A 22,614-nucleotide genomic window follows, 5' to 3' on the forward strand; every position below is an offset into this window, starting at 1 on the left:
TCGAGAATGTTTTTGGTTGAGATCAATGACACAACTCATTACTGATTCTTGTGGACTAGAACGCGATAAAAGTCCAACAACTATCTATGAAGATAATGCAGCTTGCATAGCACAGATGAAAGAAGGGTATATCAAAAGTGACCGAACAAAACACATACCACCTAGATTCTTCTCATACACTCAAAATCTCATTAAGGACAACCAGATTGAAATGAGATATGTGCAATCTAGCAAAAACTCTGCTGATCTTTTCACGAAAGCACTTCCAACTGCTATTTTCAGAACACACGTTCATAACATTGGCATGAGACATGTTCAAAAGATGTAACAGCTGAAGCGATGTCTACTTGAGGGGGAGTCAACTCCATGCTGCACTCTTTTTCCCTTAGCTAAAGTTTTTTCCCACTGGGTTTTCTTTAGCAAGGTTTTTAACGAGGCAGTAATTTATAGTTGATCTTCAACAAAATAAAATTGCTATCCAAGGGGGAGTGTTATAATAATAATAATAATATAGATATGGATAGTCAATTTTGGTGTATACATATAGTCAATTTTGGTACACAAAGTATGTATTTTTATATTGAGATTTTAGGCTATAAATACTCATGAATGCAAGCATTAAACTTGCACAATTTCTCACACTTACAAAGTGTTTCTTTCTTTCTCTCCATTATCATCTTTGTTCTTACACTTCATTATTAGTATTCTTAATCAAGAATCAAATCACTAAAGGTAGTTATAAGCCTACTGAATTATAACATCAAGAATCAAACCACTAAAGGTAGTTATAAGCCTACTGAATTATAACAGCTTTTAATATATTAGGGGCACTAACAATCATCATGATAACAATATCTAATAATAATAATGACATTATAAATAATAATAATGGTAATAATGAACTAATAATAGTAATATTATTAATAATAATAGAAACTACCTTAAAAGAAGCCTTTAAAAAGAAAATGGCCACGAATGGGACTCGAACCCGTGACCTCTCGCTCAGCAAAACACCTTCTACACCATTCGTCTATTTCTAATTTTCTGATTATATTCGGTATTCATTCAATATAACCCGTATTATCTTAGCCCAACAGCAAATCACATCCGGCCCAACTAGTAAACTCGGCCCAACAATTTAAATTGGATTTCGGCCCAGCAGCAATTAAGATTTCACAAGCCCAAGTTCAATTAAACAGAAAAAATGCTATAGGTAGGGATTGAACCCACGACCTCATGGTAATCCGACCAAACACCCAACCATCTACTCTGCATTTCGTTTCTGTTATAGTGCATACTTTAAACTTATTTATCCTATACTGTATCAGTTTCTTTTCTTCATCGTCATCATCATCCTTAACATAACAATCATGCTTATCATCTTCTTGATCATCTAATCATAATCATAACAGATGTATTCCGGCTAATGCATAATATTACTTCGTATAATTAAATAATTAAGTGTGATCATATGTATCAATACCATCTTCCTCATCCTTTTTAAACCCGGTTAACCTAAACTATCATCATATACATCACGTAATTCATCCTAAGCATAGCCATATCATCTTCAAATGAGTAACAAGTGGTTTTTGCTATGCCCCAAGAAAGAAAACGGCCCAACAGAAAATGATATCGACCCAACTGTAAACGAATCACAATGGCCCAACAACCAAATAGAGTTTACGGCCCAAGTTTGAAAGAAGATTTCGGTGTCCAGGTAATTCCAAGCAGAAGTCGACAACTGAATAAAGGTTTTCGATTTATAAAAAAAATAAAATAAAATATCAGGAACTAATTAGAATTGGAAGTGGGGCTTAGGGTTTGTCGGCCATTAGGAGAAAAAAAAAATAAACATATCATTATCATTATCTGTTCATCATTGTCGTAACCTCCATTCATCATCATCATATTCGATATTTACATTCGTTACACTCTTTCATCTTCAGGAAAAAAATTAGAATGAGAATAGCAGCTGCAGTAGGTAATATTGAATGGAAACAGAAGTTGCAGGTGACGTTTGTGGTGATTTCACAGCTGAACAGAAATAGTACAGTGGTGGATGCAGGTACCAGTTATGTGGTGGTCTTCGGTTAACATGAGCAACAACAATTCAAATGAGTTTGGGTGTGTTTGAATTGAAAAGAGTAGACAATAGTAGCAGGTGGTTTGATTTAGTTTGAAGTAGAAATGTAAAACGAGCCTTAGTAATATTTGTTGAGTGGTGTTGTCGACATGGGGTTAGCGTAGGTTAACGGTTTTATGGAGAGGTGGTAATAGAGATTCCTGGCTTGGTGATAGAAACAGGAATCAATTAATTATTTTGTTGTTTTGAGATGGTTTGTTTGGTGGTTATTCGGATTAGAACCAGGAGAGAGAGAATGAGGTTGGCGATGGTTTCATGGGTGATTGTCGTTGGCGGTTTAGGGTGATAATCAAGTGGGTTTGGGTTGGAGTTGATTAAAGATGGTTAACGGTTTCAATTTGTGGCTCGTTAGTGGTGAGTCTCACATGAAATAAAAGGTGAAAGAGCAAGGTTGCAAGGTTTGATGTGGAGGTTATGGTGTTGGCCGTCGGTGGTGATGGTTCACCATGGTTCGAACATAAAAACAAGATTAGTAGTAGTATAAACCCGTAGGTGGTGAATGTATTTGATAAAAATGAAACAGATATAATAGAAAGAAGATGATGATTGGTTGTCTCGGGGAAAGAAGTTCCATAAGAAAGATATCTATATTTTCAGTATGTGTTTGTATGTATAGGAGGAAATAGATAGATGAAATCACAACAGAGTCTTAACTTTAATAATCGTGCAATTGTGTATGTATTGATTCGAATGACAATCATTTAAGGACAAATGACAATCAATTAAAAAGCAGTGATAATTAAACACAGTGTCAATCAAATCTTATACAGTAACCTTTGTTAATAATACCCATTCGTAGATGCATGTGATTGGAGCAAGAAAGGTTCAATCAAAGAAGGAAATCATATAAAGTAATGAAAGCAGATGGGATTGAAAACCGATTTTGTATCTATTAGTATCCATAAATCATTTTTAATTAATTATATTGATAATATTAATAATAATAAATACTAATAATAATTATAATAATAAATATAATCATAATATTAATAATAATATTAATGATAATAAGTTGTATTTTAATATTAATAACAATAATTAATAATAAATTTTAATAATAAGAATGCTAATACCTTTTAATATAACAAATAATATTACTACATAACTATTTATATGAACTAAGTTATTATAAATTTCTATATATATAATATTTACAATTTACTTATGTTACAATATATATATATATATATATATATATATATATATATACAATTAACTGTTCGTGAATCGTTGGGAATGTCACAGGTCAATTGAATATTTGAAACAGTCAAACTTTTTGAGACTCAAACTTACGGACTTTGCTTATCGTGTCGGAAACATATAAAGATTAAAGTTTAAATTTGATCCGAAATTTCCGGGTCACTACAACGACTTCGTTGTGTACTGCGATGCTTCAAGGAATGGTTTTGGATGTGTGTTGATGCAAAGAACGAAGGTTATTGCCTATGCATCTCGTCAACTGAAGGTCCACGAGTGAAACTACACTACTCATGATCTCGAACTTGGAGCCGTTGTCTTCGCATTGAAGCTGTGGAGACACTATCTTTATGGAACAAAGAGTACAATCTTTACCGATCACAAGAGTCTCCAGCACATCTTCGATCAGAAGCAATTGAACATGAGACAGCGTCGATGGATTGAGACGCTAAACGACTACGATTGTGAACTTCGCTACCATCCGGGCAAGGCCAATGTTGTAGCTGATGCATTAAGTCGAAAGGAGAGGACGGTACCTCTTCGCGTTCGGGCTCTGAACATCACCATCCATTCGAATCTTCACAGTCAGATCCGAGCAGCCCAAGAAGAGGCTCTTAAGGAGGAGAACTTATCGCGTGAATACCTGAACATTCTCGTCTCTAAATTCGAGGTTAAGGAGTCTGGACTCCGATGTTATGCCGGAAGAATTTGGGTACCCCGTTATGGAGATCTACGGAACCTTATACTTGATGAAGCCCACAAGTCAAGATATTCGATTCATCCAGGAGCCGGAAAAATGTACCACGATCTTAAGGAACAGTATTGGTGGCCAAATCTTAAGAAGGATGTTACAACTTATGTTGGAAGGTGTTTGACTTGTTCAAAGGTTAAGGCTGAACATCAGAAGCCATCTGGATTACTTTAGCAACCAGAAATCCCACAATAGAAATGGGAAGCAATTACGATGGATTTCATCATGAAGCTACCAAAAACGGTAGGCGGATACGATACAATCTGGGTTATCATTGACCGTCTTACCAAATCTGCTCATTTTCTAGCAATGAAAGAAACAGATACAATGGAGAGACTTGCTCAACTGTACATCAAAGAGGTTGTATCTCGTCATGGTGTGCCCTTATCAATTATCTCAAATCGCGATCCCCGTTTTGCTTCCAGATTCTGGCGTTCCTTGCAAGAAGCCTTGGGAACTCGTCTTGACATGAGCACCGCGTATCACCCCCAGACCGACGGCCAGAGTGAACGAACGATTCAGACATTGGAGGTCATGTTATGTGCCTGTGTTATTGACTTTGGAAAGTCTTGGGAAAGGCATCTGCCGCTAGCCAAATTCTCTTACAACAACAGTTATCATTCGAGTATTAAAGCCGCGCCTTTTGAAGCGTTGTATGGCCACAAGTGCCGTTCTCCTATTTGTTGGGCCGAGTTAGGTGAAGTGCAAACCACCAGACCCGAGATAGTCCATGAAACGACGGAGAAGATTTCTCAGATTCAGGCGAGACTTAAGACAGCCCGCGATCGCCAAAAGAGTTATGCTGATCTTAAGCGTAAAGACTTCGAATTCAACGTGGGTGACCGAGTAATGTTGAAGGTCGCACCTTGGAAAGGTGTAATTCGTTTTGGAAAGCGCAGAAAGTTAAACCCGCGATATATTGGTCCTTTTGAGATTTTGGAACGTGTCAGACCGGTTGCTTACCGTTTGGATCTTCCGACTCAGTTGAGTGCTGTTCATCCTACCTTTCATGTATCAAATTTGAAGAAATGTCTTGCTCCACCAAAACTTATCATACCATTGGAAGAGCTTACGATTGATGACAAACTCCACTTCGTAGAAGAACCTGTCGAAATTATGGACTGTGAGGTCAAAACCTTGAAACGCAATAAGATTCCAATTGTCCGAGTTCGATGGAATGCCAAACGAGGACCTGAGTTCACCTGGGAGCGAGAGGATCAAATGAGACAGAAGTATCCTCACCTTTTCCCAGCTCCTCCATCACCTTCAGCTTAAATTTCGGGACGAAATTTCCAATAACAGGTGGGTAATGTAACGACCCGAATTTTTCGACTTGCTTTTGTGCCTTGTATTTTTGTGAAACTGCGTATTTGTGCATACTGTGTTACTTTATTACTTCGGAACCTTGGCACACATGTTTTATATTCATATATACTTTAAAACGTTCCTTGGTATATGTGGAATGCTTAACTTGTCCATTGGATGCTTTATAACCGTTGGTGTTACTTGCCGTTACGAATAAACCGCGGACTACGCGCACGTTTGACTTTTGTCAGAACCAGAACTTTTGGACTGCGAAATATTAATTATTATTTTTGAATAATAATTACCTGGGCTTTTGGATGCTTAATTTTATTTATTTAATTGCTAAAGCCCAATAGTTAGTCTTGTTGGACTTTCTACCTTGTTGGACTCAAGCCCACCCTACTCTAGCTAGTGACCCAATTAATTAGCCCAAGTATTATTACTAGTGGCCCATAATAATAAATAAATAATAAATAAATTAATTAGTGTGTCATACTAGCATAATGGATAAGGTTTACCTAATTGTCACATGGGATTCTAGCAAAAGGACACACTTTAGACAACCATGATCCATAAAGCAACATGGTGTCTCCCCTTCCCCTCCTCAAAATTTCGGCCAAATGGCCTTGCCATGTCATCAATCCAAGTGAAATTATGCTTATAAATACTAGCCTTTAGTCTCTCATTTCCACACTTGACCATTTTGGTTTTTCACACATTTGTTCTTTCTTTCTTTCTTTCTTTCCTTTCTAGCATTACTTGTAAGTCTTCTTTTCCTTCTTCTTTTTCTTTTCAAATTCATGATCATCATCATCATTTTATGGTGATCAAAGTTCCTTTTAGCTTTGATCTTACTTATATCTTGTTGATTCAAGCATGAATCTTTCAAGAACATGGAAGATTCAAGCTTTCTAGCTTGAATCTTCATATCTTTTGTAGATCTACTTCTTTTATACTTTAATCTTTCTATTTTATGATAAAGATTCAAACTTTTGTTTATAATCTTCATGCATCTTCAAGATCCAAGCTTTATGCTTCAAGATCTTCAACAACAAACAAGATGCACGCTTTCTAGCTTGAATCTTCATATCTTTTTGTTAGATCTAAGTTCTTTTTGCTTTGATCTTGTTATTTTGTTAAAAAGATTCAAACTTGTGTTTGTTATCTTCATATATCTTAAATATCCAAGCTTTATGCTTCAAGATCTTCAAGAACACTTAAAGGTTCAAGCTTTCTAGCTTTGCAACCTTGTAACTTGTGTGAAATGGATCCAAGCTCTCTAGCTTAGGGTTCCATCACCTCTTTTGACTTGGATTATACTTATACTTGTTGAATTGATGTAAAGTTTGTAGCTTTAGTTGTTATTGTGACTTGTATTTGTGTTAAGACTAAGGATATGATGTAACCTTGGTTCATCATCCATCTAAGACTCATGAATGAGTTGTATTCTTACTTGGTCTTAACATATTGTGTATTGATGGTGAACCTTGGTCAAAAGTGATGCTAAACCATCAACGAGTTGTACACTTGAAGCTACAAGCATCAAGGATGAGAACCGTGATGAGCATCAAGCACCAAGAACCCCACTGGAGCACTTGTCCACTGATTTTCGTATCTGATCAGACCACCTGGGCTACTGGAAAGTTGATTTTCAGTTACTTCGGTTCGATTAGATGATTTTCCGTTTAGGCCTCGTCTTAATCCGAGTTACGGTTTAGGATTTATGGCCCTCCGATAGTCACTACACCCTATTAACGTTGTGCTGAAATTTCTGACCTACTCGCACTTAAACCGTTGCCACGGTCAAACGAAGATGAGTTAGGTTCTGAAAATTTGTCAGCTGTTAGGGGACTCATATACAAAGCCATAGTCACTGACTATGTGTCTTTTCGATTTACGTAGAGGTCGTAGCAGCTGACCGAAGTCTGCCCATTGTTTCGATCTCTATTCTTGTCAAACTTACTTAGCTTTTATGATGATGAATGATGATGATGATGACACTTAAACTTATTTTATGCACTATTAGAATCTATTAAAACAACCTACTGACCTAGTAACCCTTGATTTAGGTTGACGACCTTTCGGACCGACTTACTACTTGCGTACTTTCATTACCGACTTTACCGCTTTTATCACTGTGAGTTATAGTATCCCTTTTTACTTTTACTAATTTTGGGACTGAGAATACATGCGCTTTTTACATTTTACATACTAGGCACGAGTACGTAAACTTTATTTGTGTGTGGGTTATATAACGGCATAAACATTCCCTTTAGCACGGTAACGTTTAGTCATTGGTCTTTGAACCGGTGAATGCGAATCTTAGATATGGATCCATAGGGTTTGACATCCCCACTCGGGCTAGTCGTGCTAGCATTTAATGAGTGTTTAATACTTCGTGAACATACGCACTCGCCAAGTGTACTTTCAGGGGGTTATAAACGTTAAGTCTAGTTACCGGGTGCCCACGGTTATGCATATACTTTTCATACTGTTTTGATACGCTGTTGTAGCACTGAAATCTCGTGGCCTATCTTACGTTACTATTACAACTTAAACTATAGCTCACCAACATTCGTGTTGACTTTTTAAGCGTGTATTTCTCATGTGCCTAGAGGTTTATTGCTTCCGTTGTTAGACTTGATGTCATGCTGTTACACTTGCTGTCATGCTGTTATTGAATTGCTGTTATGGACCTACTGTACTAGTTATCCGCTGCATTACTAGAGATGTCTCAAATTATGGAACTTATGTTTTGCATTCGTAAACTTATGTTATTTTGGAACAATGGTTTGTGATAAGTCTTTTGACATGTTATCTTTGTAAAACGTTATCTTTTTAATGAATACAAATTGGTTTTCAAACAGCATATAGTGTTTGACCTTGTAATGATCCTGTTGTTGATGATCCATACACGATGGTTTTGTACGGGGCGTCACAGAACGTGTTCGGAGCATGCTCAGTATGGCTAAGCTGCCAAAGCCATTCTGGGGAGAAGCAGTCAGAGCCGCATGTTACTTGATCAACCGATCTCCATCAGTACCACTGAATTTTGAAGTTCCGGAGAAACTTTGGTCTGGAAAGGATCCATCATACTCTCACTTAAGAGTATTTGGATGTTTGGCGTACGCACATGTATCCAAGGAGCTCAGGCAGAAGCTAGATGCAAGGACCACTCCATGCATATTCATAGGCTATGGAGATGAAGAATTTGGATACAGATTATGGGATCCAAAGGAGAAAAAGGTGATCAGAAGTAGGGACGTGGTGTTCCATGAAAGCCAGACAATAGAAGATATTGAAAAGCCCACAATATCTCAGAAGTCAAATGTTGCTGCTCAGGTGCCAGAGGCAATAACGGAATCATTCATGAGAAATGAATTTTCAGTGCAGGAAGAAATGCCAGAAGTAGAAGATAATGAGGAAAATGACGGTGCTGAGCAGGGGGAGCCACAACCCCATCTGCCAGACGTTCCAGCACCATCACAAGGTCAAGATGATGGTGGATCTCCTCAGAATGTTCCAGAAGTTCGTAGATCTGAACGAGGTCGGATTCCATCGAGTAGATATCCAGAATCCGAGTACCTTCTACTTACTTAAGATGGAGAACCAGAGAGTTTTCATGAAGCAGTATCTCATAAGGACAAAGAAAAATGGTTGCTCGTAATGCAGGATGAGATGGATTCTCTGCAGAAAAATCAAACTTATGAGATTGTAGAACTTCCACGCGGGAAGAAGGCACTGAAAAATAAATGGGTGTTCAAGCTGAAAAAGGATGGTAGTGGAAAAGTGGTGAAATACAAAGCACGGCTTGTAGTCAAAGGATTCCAACAGAAGAAAGGGATTGATTTTGACGAGATATTTTCACCAGTAGTCAAGATGACTTCAATTAGAGTCATACTTGGATTGGTCGCAAGTATGAACTTGGAGCTTGAACAGATGGATGTAAAGACAGCTTTTCTACATGGAGATTTACATGAAGAAATTTACATGGAGCAGCTGGAAGGTTTTGAGGTTTCAGGAAATAACCTCGTATGCAAGCTGAAGAAAAGTTTATATGGTTTAAAGCAGGCACCTAAGCAGTGGTACAAGAAGTTTGACTCGTGCATGGTGAGTCAAGGGTACAAGAAAACTGCAGCAGATGAGTGTGTCTACATTCAGAAGTTTTCTGGAGGAGATTTCGTTGCTCTTCTACTATATGTAGACGATATTTTGATCGTAGGAAAAGACGCAACGAAGATCAACCAGCTGAAGAAGGAACTCTCGAAGTCTTTTGACATGAAAGACTTAAGACAGGCTCAACAGATTTTGGGAATGCAGATAACCCGAGACAGGAAGAATAAAAGGTTATGGCTATCTCAGGAGAAGTATATTGAACGAGTGCTTTCATGTTTCAATATGAACAATGCCAAACCTGTTAGCATTCCATTAGCCAACCATTTCAACTTAAGCAAGAGTTCTTGTCCCTCATCCAAGGAAGAGATCGGGGAGATGTCTTCAGTACCATATTCTTCAGCAGTTGGAAGTTTGATGTATGCAATGGTGTATACAAGGCCCGATATTGCTCATGCAGTGGGAACGGTGAGTCGTTTTCTCTCGAACCCCGGGAAAGATCATTGGAATGTGGTAAAATGGATTCTCAGATATCTTAAGGGTACAACGAATCTATGTATTTGTTACGGGGGAGCTGATCCAATCTTGGAAGGCTATACAGATGCGGATATGGCCAGAGATCCTGATAGTAGGAAATCTACTTCAGGATTCATTTACACTTTTGCAGGAGGAGCTGTTTCATGGCAGTCAAGACTACAAAAGTGTGTTGCATTATCCACATCTGAAGCAGAGTATATTGCTGCCGCAGAAGCTGGAAAAGAAATGTTGTGGTTAAAGCGTTATCTCCAAGAATTTGGAATCAAGCAAAAGGAGTACAAGGTACATTGTGACAGTCAGAGTGCTCTATATTTGAGCAAGAACTCCATGTACCATTCCCGTACAAAACATATTGATATTCGCTATCATTGGATACGCGAGGTAATTGATCGACAACTGTTGAGACTAGTGAAGATCCATACAAAGGAGAATCCTGCGGATATGTTAACAAAGGTGGTGACTCGAGAGAAGTTGGAGTTATGCAGAGACATAACTGGAATGTTTGTGGATTCGACTGGAGGGGGAGAATTGAAGATTTCCAGCCTACAATCTAGAAGCCCACCTTCTAGATATTCAAAGTAGGCAACCTTGACAACTCATATGGAAGTAGCAAAGTTAATAATGATGACGGCCGCCAACCTTCTCCGTTCACACCATTCCACCACCATAGAATTTTTACTATAAATAGAGGTGCAAACCTCAGTTGTAAATCATCCCAAATCACTCAGAGAAGTGTAATCACAACCTAGATAGTGTGTGTGAGTTTTGAGAGTTTTTTTTTAAGAGTTTTGTAATACTCTGTAAATCTATTCTTGTGAGTAATAGAGTTGTTTTTCTCTCAAATTTGTATCTCCCAACGTCCAGGCGATCCCCTCTTCCTAACATTATACTCTGTTAGCTTAATTGCAATTTTTGTTTGATTTTATTTAATTCGTATGTTTGGTTCATAAAATTACACAGTTAGGTTTGGAAACAAAACACAATTAGTGTTTATGCATATTTTTGTGCAAATTACACATCAATGTAGCTGCATATTTTACATAAAAAAAGGATTGATGTATGATTTGCAATTTATATTAGGGTTCTTTTAAACAGTTCTCAAATCTTTTGATTTTTGCAAAACTTTGCTACAATGGTACATAAACTAGATCGTACATAATATTTTTGTTTTCATTTCATGTAAGTGACATACTGTGAGATGACTCAGTTTTCTTTTTATATGCTAATAAAGTGATGATGTCATCCACAAGAAATTGGTTCGACCTTCCACCCGAATTGAAGGTTAATATACTATCCAGAATTGGTCATTTTCAAATACTTGAGAATGCACAATATGTGTGTAGTGATTGGTATAAAGTCTGCAAGGACCCTTCAATTTGGAAAGTCATCAATTTGTTCAGGTTGAGGGAATCAATCTACTCAAGTGACTTTTGGTATGCTGGTTTGCCTGGAATCTGTAAAATTTGTAAAAATGTTGTTGATAGAAGCGGGGGTCAATTGGTTGACATTGTCATCCCGGACCTTCAAACTGATGAGGTTCTTATGTATGTTGCAGATAGGTATGTTACTATTCACGCTCAGGGGCGGACCAAAGAAGGGGCAGAGGGGCACCCGCCCCAGTGGATTTGCAATTTTTAGTGCAAATTTTTCCGGTTTTTCGATTTTGCTCCCGGTGGAATATATTTTTTTCCGGTTATATTTTATGTAACTTTGAGTTTTATAAAAGGCCCAGGTGCACGTAAGCAGGTTGGCCCAACTATTTGGATGCCTTGAATACTCCGTACTGTTTATATATAGTTTGAGACTGTAATACAAGTAATTGAAATTACCCGTTCAATTCCAACAGTTTTCTTCACTGCGATGTGAGTTGATTTTTTAGGGTTATCATCTTGTTATCTATAGTCGCGATATGTATTTGTTGAATTTATACTCTATTAGCTTAATTGCAATTTTTGTTTGATTTTATTTAATTCGGATGTTTGGTTCATAAAATTACACAGTTAGGTTTGGAAACAAAACACAATCAGTGTTTATGCATATTTTTGTGCAAATTACACATCAATGTAGCTGCATTTTTTTCATAAAAAAGGATTGATGTATGATTTGCAATTTATATTAGGGTTCTCTTAAACGGTTCTCAAATCTTTTGATTTTTGCAAAACTTTGCTACAATGGTACATAAACTAGATCGCACATAATATTTTTGTTTACATTTCATGCAAGTGACATACTGTGAGATGACTCAGTTTTCTTTTTATATGTTAATAAAGTGATGATATCATCCACAACAAATTGGTTCGATCTTCCACCCGAATTGAAGATTAATATACTATCCAGAATTGGTCATTTTCAAATACTTGAGAATGCACAATATGTGTGTAGTGATTGGTATAAAGTCTGCAAGGACCCTTCAATTTGGAAAGTCATCAATTTGTTCAGGTTGAGGGAATCAATCTACTCAAGTGACTTTTGGTATGGTGGTTTGCCTGGAATCTGGAAAATTTGTAAAAATGTTGTTGATAGAAGCGGCGGTCAATTGGTTGACATTGTCATCCCGGACCTTCAAACTGATGAGGTTCTTATGTATGTTGCAGATAGGTTTGTAACTATGCACGCTTATTGTTTACATTTTACATACTTATAATAAGAAGGTGGTGGCAACTTATTGGATTTAAGTGATTGTTATGATGGGTTTTTTTTTTTTTTTGACAGATCAAGGAAGCTAAAACGTCTCTACATGCGTTGTGGTTGGAGTGACGATTTGTCTATAAAATCTTTGCATGAGGCTTTAAAGAAATTCCCATTATTGGAGGAACTCAGTGTGGACTTTGAGTATCTTACGAAGGAGGCTATTGAAAGTGCTGGACGTTATTGCCCACTACTAAAAACATTGACTTTAAAGAAATTTAGTTCATCTCGAAAAGTTAATGATGAGATAGGTGCGGCTATTGGGGAGAACTTACATGAGTTAAGGCACCTTAAACTCATTAATAACACCATTTCAAATATTGGGCTGAAGGCGATTTTGGACGGATGTCATCAACTTGAACTTCTTGACTTGAGTGTGTGTGTGCATATTGATCTCAATGGAGATGTGGTGAAAAAATGTTCAGAGCGGATTAAACATCTAACTCTGCCCGATTTTCATTATGAAGAGTAATGAAGATTTTGATTCTGAAGATGATAATGATGATTATGATGATGTCTGATAGTTACATGTGATGAATGTGAGTTACCTTTAAAATGGTCTGCCAATACTTATAGTTGTATTTGAATGGAAAACTGATTCCTTTTTTCTTAAATTGCAATTGATGTGTGGAACCTTTTTTAAGCCTTGCTACATAAACTCAAACAAGAATAGTGTTACTGGTAGTCTGTACATTGTTAGTGTTTTTGATTCCGTGCTTTTAATTATCGTCTCCAAACTTAAGTAGGCACTATGAATGCTTGTTTGGATATTTGTTTTTGGAATTGCATTTCTCTAATGTTCAACATTTGCATGTTTGATTGATGTTTCTCCCGTCTTCCCTTATAAGAGAGGAGATATTTGATTGTATTTGTACTGTTTAGTTTAATTGAGTAACCCATAGAGGTAGAAAAACTGTAGTTTGGAGTTCATGGTTATGTGATCCTATATGTAATTGTTCGCCTTGCTGTTTCTAGTTCCTTGCTAGAAAGGTTGGTTTTTTAAATATAAATTCTTTTTTCTGCTGTTAAAAAAAAACTTGTTAAATAAGTAACAATCTTTTGAACTTGTTCTCCCCCTTATAATGTGTGGTGAAACAAATACATCATGGTTGAAATCAATTGATACATACATAGAATCACTTGACAAAGTTACATGCAATGGAACATCTTTTATTTTTTGATAAATTGTAATGTAGTGAGAAGATACATATCACACTAAAAACATATGATAGGAAGTGATTAAGACTAAAATCATATGATTGAAATAGGTTAAGATGAACAGTAGAAGTTACAAATAACCTATGAGAATATAATTATGGTAGTGGCATACAAGGTTTATTTTATAAAAAAAAAAAAAAAAAAAAAAAAAAAAAATTAACTTCCGAATGAATAGCCGAAGAAGAAGGACCATTCTTTTTAACCTCCAAATGCCGCGAACCAACAATATCCATAACATCATTGACCTATTGAAGTGAAGATGAGCCCATTGCCGAATGGGCCTTCAAGCCCAGCCTCACACCAAACACAGGCTTCACACCAAACAAAGAAACAGACTCTCCTACACATTAGCCGCTGGAGAAACCAAATTGACATCGATATCCCCAACCTAAAACCAACGCCACCTAAAATTTTTGATAGTATGGTTTGACTTTCCTTTGCTGATTGTAAGCCCAGCCAAAGCTTATATTTACAACCCAAGTTAAATGCATATAAAAGGCCCAACCCAGGACATGTAAGCAGGTTGACCCACCTATTTGGATGCCCTGTAATCCTGTGTACCCCGTACTGTATATGGTTCGAGTAATACAAGTATATAAATTACCCGGCCTCACCTAAATTTGGGGGGGTTCCTTATCAAAATTCAACCCGTTCAATTCCAACAGTTTTCTTCACTGTGATGTGAGTTGATTTTTATGTTAGGGTTTACATTGCTTCTTCTATTTTTTTTTTTTTTTTTTTTTTTGCATCTTCTGCTATCGATATATCAGTTGGATTTATACTCTATAAATTTAATTGCACAATTTGTTTGATTTTATTTAATTCGTATGATTGGTTCATATAATTACTACACAGTTAGGGTTTGTAAAAAAAAACACAATTAGGGCTACAAATATCTTTTTGATGTTGTTATTGTAATTGATGTGCTCTTTTCTAATATATTTCTTTATGCATGTTTTTGAGCAAATTACACATCAATGTAGCTACCTTTTTTCATAAGAAAAGGATTGATATATAATTTGCAATTTATATCTGAAACGGATATCTTTTTTAATAATAAAGTGATGATGTTATCCACAACAGATTGGTTCGACCTTCCACCCGAATTGAAGGTTAATATAGTCTCCAGAATTCATCATTTTGAAATACTTGAGAATGCACAGTATGTGTGTAGTGATTGGTATAAAGTCTGCAAGGACCCTTCAATTTGGAAAGTCATCAATTTGTTCGGATTGAGGGAATCGTTCTACATGAGTGAATCTTTTAATGGCGGTTTGCCCGGAATCTGGAAAATTTGTAAAAATGTTGTTGATAGAAGCGACGGTCAATTGGTTGACATTGTCATCCCGGACCTTCGTACTGATGAGATTCTTATGTATGTTGCTGATAGGTATGTTAGTTATACTACACACGCTTATTGTTTACATATAATAATAATAATAATAATAATAATAATAATAATAATAATAATAATAATAATAATAATAATAATAATAATAATAATAATACTAATAATACTAATAATAATAATAATAATAATAATAATAATAATAATAATAATAATAATAATAATAATAATAATAATAATAATACTAATAATAATAATACTAATAATAATAATAATAATAATAATAATAATAATAATAATAATAATAATACTAATAATAATAATACTAATACTAATAATAATAATAATAATAATAATAATAATAATAATAATAATAATAATAATATAATAATAATAATAATAATAATACTAATAATAATAATAATAATAATAATAATAATAATAATAATAATAATAATAATAATAATAATACTAATAATAATACTAATAATAATAATAATAATAATAATACTAATAATAATAATAATAATAATAATAATAATAATAATAATAATAATATTAATAATAATAATACTAATAATAATACTAATAATAATACTAATAATAATAATAATAATAATAATAATAATAATAATAATAATAATAATAATAATAATAATAATAATAATAATAATAATAATAATAATAATAATAATAATAATAATAATAATAATAATAATAATAAAGCGAAAGCAACTTACTGGATTTAAGTGATTTTTTTTTTGATGTTTTTGTTTGATAGAGCAAGGCAGCTAAAACGTCTCGACATGTATTGTTGTATAAGGGACGATTCGTCTATAAAAAGTTTGCACAAGGCTTTAAAGAAATTTCCATTGTTGGAGGAACTCAGCGTGGACTTTGAGTATCTTACGAAGGAAGCTATTGAAAGTGCGGGACGTTATTGCCCGCTGCTAAAAACACTGAGTTTTTATCAAGAAGGATCTTTGAGTTCATCTCTAAAAGTTAATGATGAGATAGGTGTGGCTATTGGGGCGAACTTACATGAGTTAAGACACCTTAAACTCATTAATAACACCATTTCGAATATTGGGTTGAAGGCAATTTTGGATGGTTGTCATCAACTTGAATCACTAAAGTTGAGTATGTGTGCTCATATTGATCTCAATAGAGACGTAGTGAAAAGATGTTCAAAACAGATTAAACATCTAACTCTGCCAGAACGTAGCCACCTCGAAAGCCTTAAAAGATGATATTTACATGTGATTATCGAAAGGTGAGTTACCCTTTAATATGGAGTTGATGTGTAGAACCTTCATTTGGTCATGTTATATAAACTCAAACAAGGGCAGTGTTAATGTGGTAGTTTCTACGTTGTTAGTATTTTTGATTCCACGCTTTTAACACCTCTAAATAGTGGTGGGTTAGTTCTAAATTTCTAATATCGTCTCCAAACTAAAGTAAGCACTAGGAATGTTTATTTGGGTATTTGTTTTTGGAATTGCATTTTTCTGAATGTGAATGAATGTTTAACATTTGCATGTTTGATGGAAGTTTTTGCTAAATAGAATACCGATACTATTTTGTGATATTTAGTTCGTTCATACCTGATAGTGACAATTTTTTTTCTCCCCCTTTTCCCTTTTTTGTAAACAATTCTATATTTATTAGTTTTTGTTTAGACAAAAACATCTTATAACATCCATAGATATCACCATCTACATCGAGAAAGATGTACGCTTTGGAAGAAGCGTGTACAATTTGAGAACGGGTCTTGAATAAATAAAAAGAAAAAACTACTTCAACCAATACATCTTTGGGTGCGACCAAATGATTAGAATTGATTAAGATTAAGTGTAAAAGTTACAATTTACAAATAACCTATGAGAAGGTAAATGTGGGTTTTGGTTTGCTTAGGTACTAACTGAAGAAGTCTAGGATCATTTTGTTTCCAATAAAGCTGAGAACAATACCAATCGAAGGCCGGAAGAAAAAATATAATAACATGTTATTGGTTTCGACCAAGGTTGTAAAACTCGAGACTTGGGGAGAACTCGGCATGAAGTTTTTGAGGAGTTCTCGGCGACTCGGGAAGCACTCGGGGGAGAACTTAGATGTTGACTTTCATTGATTTTTTAATATAAATAGACATATTCTGACATTATATACATAATAGGGACTGTTATTGTCATTTTATTAAAGGTTTAAGAGTGATCAACAAGTTTGTTTTTGTTATTTACGCTTAGTGAAAGTCTAGGGGCTGTTAATGTCATTTGATAAACTTGATAAACTATAAGGAAATTTAAATATTTAAAATGTAAATGTATAAATCAACAGATCTAAAAAGACTTGCGACCTTTTATCAACTTAAAACCCAAAAATCCTTCTTCTTCATCTTCTCCAGCTACCAAAAGTTAGTTTGTTTCCTTCTTCTCTTTTCTTATTTTTCCTTTTCCTGTTTTCTTTCATCTTTTCTTATTTTCTTTCATCTTTTCTTGTTTCCGGCTTAAAATTAATGAATATAAAGACCTTAAACATGCATCAAACACAAAGTATATAAGCTTTACAAAAAAAGTAAATAAATAAGAAAATAAGAAATGCAAACTATATTAACAATCATAGACAAGTTAGTTGAAAGTCAACCCTGGTTTAACTAAACAACAAAATATAACTATAATAGCAAAGAGATTAGACGAGAATACAACGAAGGGGTCTCTTGTCACACACCAAAAACTGTTGGTTTCGAGTCAACCTAGAAAAATATTGGTAGAAAGTGTATTAAAAAAATATTTAGAAATATGTTGAATTTTGAGATCGGAAAAATTAACCATGTTGGAAGTTAAACTTGATTTTGGGCTATATGTTTTGGATATGGGCTTGCAAGTATACAAGTATATGGATCAAGATTGTAGTCCATTATGTAGAAACTTCTTGTAATATCTAGTAGTGAAAGTGTGTAGAAAAATCTTGTAAAATATCTAAAGATAATACTTAGGAAATATCTAGATAATACTTGGGAAATATCTAGATATTAGTAGATGATGAAGAGTTCTAGACTACTCCATTGAGTAGTATAAATAGAGGGCTTCACCCCTCATTTGTAATCAAGCAAAGCAAAACAATAAGCAATAAAACAAAGCTTTCAATATCAATCAAACTTCTAAATCATCAATCCTCTCTTCCACAAATAATATACATAACCTCCTATTTCCAACAAATTGGTATCAAGAGCTTGGTTTAACAAGATGATGGCCAACAATGTCATCACGTTTCCACACCTCACAAAGGATAATTATGATCGATGGAGCATCCAAATGAAGACCTTCCTAGGTGGACAAGACTTATGGGAGATTGTGGAGGAAGACTATGAGGAACCTGCAGAAAAAGGTCCTCTCAGCAAGGAGAAAAAATTAATGAAGACGAATGATCAAAAGGCTCTTTCCATCATCCAACAAAGTGTAGATGATGGAGCTTTTGAGAAAATTGCAAGTGCAACCACCGCCAAGAAAGCATGGGAGATCTTGGAGAATTCTTATAAGGGAGTTGATAAGGTGAAAAAGGTTCGACTACAAACACTACGAGGTGAGTTCGAATCTTTAAACAAGAAAGACTCAGAATCAATTTCTGATTATTTTACAAGAGTCTTGGCGGTTGTCAATCAATTAAAGAGAAATGGTGAAACTCTAAGTGATGTAAGAGTCATTGAGAAGATTCTTAGATCATTAGATTCAAAATTCGACTATATAGTCGTAGCCATTGAAGAATCTAAAGATATAGAATCAATGACTATCGATGAACTCATGGGTTCACTACAAGCCCATGAAGAGAGGTTTAATAAGAAAAGTAAAGAGCCTTTTGGAGCAAGCTTTACAAGCAAAACTCTCTTTCAAGGAAGAGAGTAGTGAAAAGACTCATCAAACGAGTCAACGAGGTCGTGGTCAAGTACGTGGCCGAGGACGAGGACAAGGATATATCAAACGTGGAGGTTATAGTTCTTACAGAAATGAAGAAAGAAGTCAAAATTTTCACCCGACAAGAGGTCGCGAGAGAGGCTACACAAGTAGAAGGCCAAGGTATGACAATTCTCAAACCAAATGCTATAATTGTCATAAATTTGGCCACTATGCTTCGGAATGCGAGAAGTCAAACAATTACGTGCAAGAAAGAGCAAATTTAGTGCAAGAAGATACCGAAGCCGTGAAAAACACTTTGTTACTAGCATGCAAATGTGAAGATAATGGAGAATCAAATTTGTGGTATCTCGACACGGGTGCAAGCAACCATATGTGCGGTGACAAAAACATGTTTGTGGAGTTAGAAGAGGTAATTAGTGGAAATATCACCTTCGGAGATTCCTCTAAAGTCCCGGTTAAAGGCAAAGGTAAGATTCTCATCCGCTTAAAAAATGGAAGGCATCAATTTATCTCTAACGTGTATTATGTGCCCAATATGAAGACGAATATACTGAGTATTGGACAACTCTTGGAGAAAGGCTATGATATTCACATGATAAATCATACCCTTTCTTTAAGAGATCAAAAAGGAGGTTTGATTGCTAAGGTGCCAATGTCAATGAATAGGATGTTCATGCTAAATATTCAACATGACATTCCAAGATGTTTAAAAGCATGTTTCAAAGATAATTCTTGGCTTTGGCACATGAGATACGGGCACTTAAATTTTGGAGGCTTAAAATTATTATCAAGTAAAGGAATGGTGAAGGGTTTGCCTCCAATTAATCATCCGGATCAAATATGTGAGGGATGCCTTCTTGGAAAGAACTTCCGAAATAGTTTTCCAACAGAAGCTTCTAGTAGAGCGAAGAAACCTCTAGAACTTATTCACACGGATGTGTGTGGACCCATAAGCCCACCGTCTTTTGGTAAAAATAGATATTTTCTTCCATTCATTGATGATTTTAGTCGAAAGACATGGGTCTATTTTCTAAAAGAGAAGTCGGAAGCTTTTGGAATGTTCAAGAAGTTTAAAGCATTTGTGGAGAATCAAAGTGGTCTCACCATAAAGACGATGAGATCCGATCGTGGAGGAGAGTTCACATCCAAGGAATTCAAGAAATTTTGTGACAACATGGGTTACGACGTCCTCTAACTCTTCCGTATTCACCTCAACAAAATGGTGTTGTGGAAAGAAAAAATAGGACCATTCTTGATATGGCCCGGAGTATGTTAAAGAGCAAAAGTATGCCTAAGGAATTTTGGGCTGAGGCAGTAGACTGTACGATCTATCTTGAAAATCGCTCGCCCACTAGAAGCGTCAAGAACAAAACGCCCATTGAAGCTTGGAGTGGAAGGAAGCCCGGCATCTCACACCTTCGAGTGTTCGGAAGTGTGGCATATGCTCATGTGCCAGATCAGAAGAGGACGAAGCTCGATGATAAAAGTCAGAAACTCATATTCGTGGGCTATGACTCAAGTTCGAAGGGTTACAAGTTATACAATCCCAAGACCAGTAAAGTAATCTCAAGTCGAGATATAGTGTTCGATGAAGAAACAAAATGGGATTGGAATGTTCCCGAAGAGGAGAACTACGACTTTCTCCCTTATCCATTCGAAAGTACAGCAAGGAACAAAGAATATCTAGAAATTCAAGAACCTTCTAGTACAACATTTTCGCACTCTCCACGTGAAATGTCCCGTTCTTATTGATTAAAAATGTTCCATATTAATTGATTTCGTTGCGAGGTTTTGACCTCTATATGAGACGTTTTTCAAAGACTGCATTCATTTTTAAAACAAACCATAACCTTTATTTCATCAATAAAGGTTTAAAAAGCTTTACGTAGATTATCAAATAATGATAATCTAAAATATCATGTTTACACACGACCATTACATAATGGTTTACAATACAAACATGTTACAACAAAATAAGTTTCTTGAATGCAGTTTTTACACAATATCATACAAGCATGGACTCCAAATCTCGTCCTTATTTAAGTATGCGACAGCGGAAGCTCTTAATAATCACCTGAGAATAAACATGCTTAAAACGTCAACAAAAATGTTGGTGAGTTATAGGTTTAACCTATATATATCAAATCATAATAATAGACCACAAGATTTCATATTTCAATACACATCCCATACATAGAGATAAAAATCACTCATATGGTGAACACCTGGTAACCGACATTAACAAGATGCATATATAAAAATATCCCCATCATTCCGGGACACCCTTCGGATATGATATAAATTTCGAAGTACTAAAGCATCCGGTACTTTGGATGGGGTTTGTTAGGCCCAATAGATCTATCTTTAGGATTCGCGTCAATTAGGGTGTCTGTTCCCTAATTCTTAGATTACCAGACTTAATAAAAAGGGGCATATTCTATTTCGATAATTCAACCATAGAATGTAGTTTCACGTACTTGTGTCTATTTTGTAAATAATTTATAAAACCTGCATGTATTCTCATCCCAAAAATATTAGATTTTAAAAGTGGGACTATAACTCACTTTCACAGATTTTTACTTCGTCGGGAAGTAAGACTTGGCCACTGGTTGATTCACGAACCTATAACAATATATACATATATATCAAAGTATGTTCAAAATATATTTACAACACTTTTAATATATTTTGATGTTTTAAGTTTATTAAATCAGCTGTCCTCGTTAGTAACCTACAACTAGTTGTCCACAGTTAGATGTACAGAAATAAATCGATAATTATTATCTTGAATCAATCCACAACCCAGTGTATACGTATCTCAGTATTGATCACAACTCAAACTATATATATTTTGGAATCAACCTCAACCCTGTATAGCTAACTCCAACATTCACATATAGAGTGTCTATGGTTGTTCCGAAATATATATAGATGTGTCGACATGATAGGTCGAAACATTGTATACGTGTCTATGGTATCTCAAGATTACATAATATACAATATAAGTTGATTAAGTTATGGTTGGAATAGATTTGTTACCAATTTTCACGTAGCTAAAATGAGAAAAATTATCCAATCTTGTTTTACCCATAACTTCTTCATTTTAAATCCGTTTTGAGTGAATCAAATTACTATGGTTTCATATTGAACTCTATTTTATGAATCTAAACAGAAAAAGTATAGGTTTATAGTCGGAAAAATAAGTTACAAGTCGTTTTTGTAAAGGTAGTCATTTCAGTCGAAAGAACGACGGCTAGATGACCATTTTAGAAAACATACTTCCACTTTGAGTTTAACCATAATTTTTGGATATAGTTTCATGTTCATAATAAAAATCATTTTCTCGGAATAACAACTTTTAAATCAAAGTTTATCATAGTTTTTAATTAACTAACCCAAA

At 35.1% G+C, this 22,614-nt stretch overlaps 3 protein-coding genes across 3 annotated transcripts in view; 2 read left to right on the top strand and 1 right to left on the bottom strand.

Moving 5' to 3' along the window:
• The window catches only part of LOC139876501 (thylakoid membrane protein TERC, chloroplastic-like), a 73,072-nt gene that overhangs the window by 10,308 nt on the left and 40,150 nt on the right, over positions 1-22,614 (bottom strand). The gene's annotated exons all lie outside the window — the stretch shown is intronic.
• On the top strand, positions 11,286-13,209 carry LOC139875951 (putative F-box/LRR-repeat protein 9). The gene is made up of 3 exons (XM_071863248.1): positions 11,286-11,608; positions 12,432-12,647; positions 12,762-13,209. The coding sequence occupies exons 1-3, from the start codon at positions 11,286-11,288 to the stop codon at positions 13,207-13,209; spliced, it is 987 nt and encodes a 328-aa protein (XP_071719349.1).
• On the top strand, positions 14,215-16,553 carry LOC139875952 (putative F-box/LRR-repeat protein 9). Its single transcript, XM_071863249.1, has 3 exons — positions 14,215-14,374; positions 15,039-15,345; positions 16,085-16,553. The coding sequence occupies exons 1-3, from the start codon at positions 14,215-14,217 to the stop codon at positions 16,551-16,553; spliced, it is 936 nt and encodes a 311-aa protein (XP_071719350.1).

Source organism: Rutidosis leptorrhynchoides, chromosome 11, assembly GCF_046630445.1.
Source record: "Rutidosis leptorrhynchoides isolate AG116_Rl617_1_P2 chromosome 11, CSIRO_AGI_Rlap_v1, whole genome shotgun sequence".
Lineage (NCBI taxonomy): Eukaryota > Viridiplantae > Streptophyta > Magnoliopsida > Asterales > Asteraceae > Rutidosis > Rutidosis leptorrhynchoides.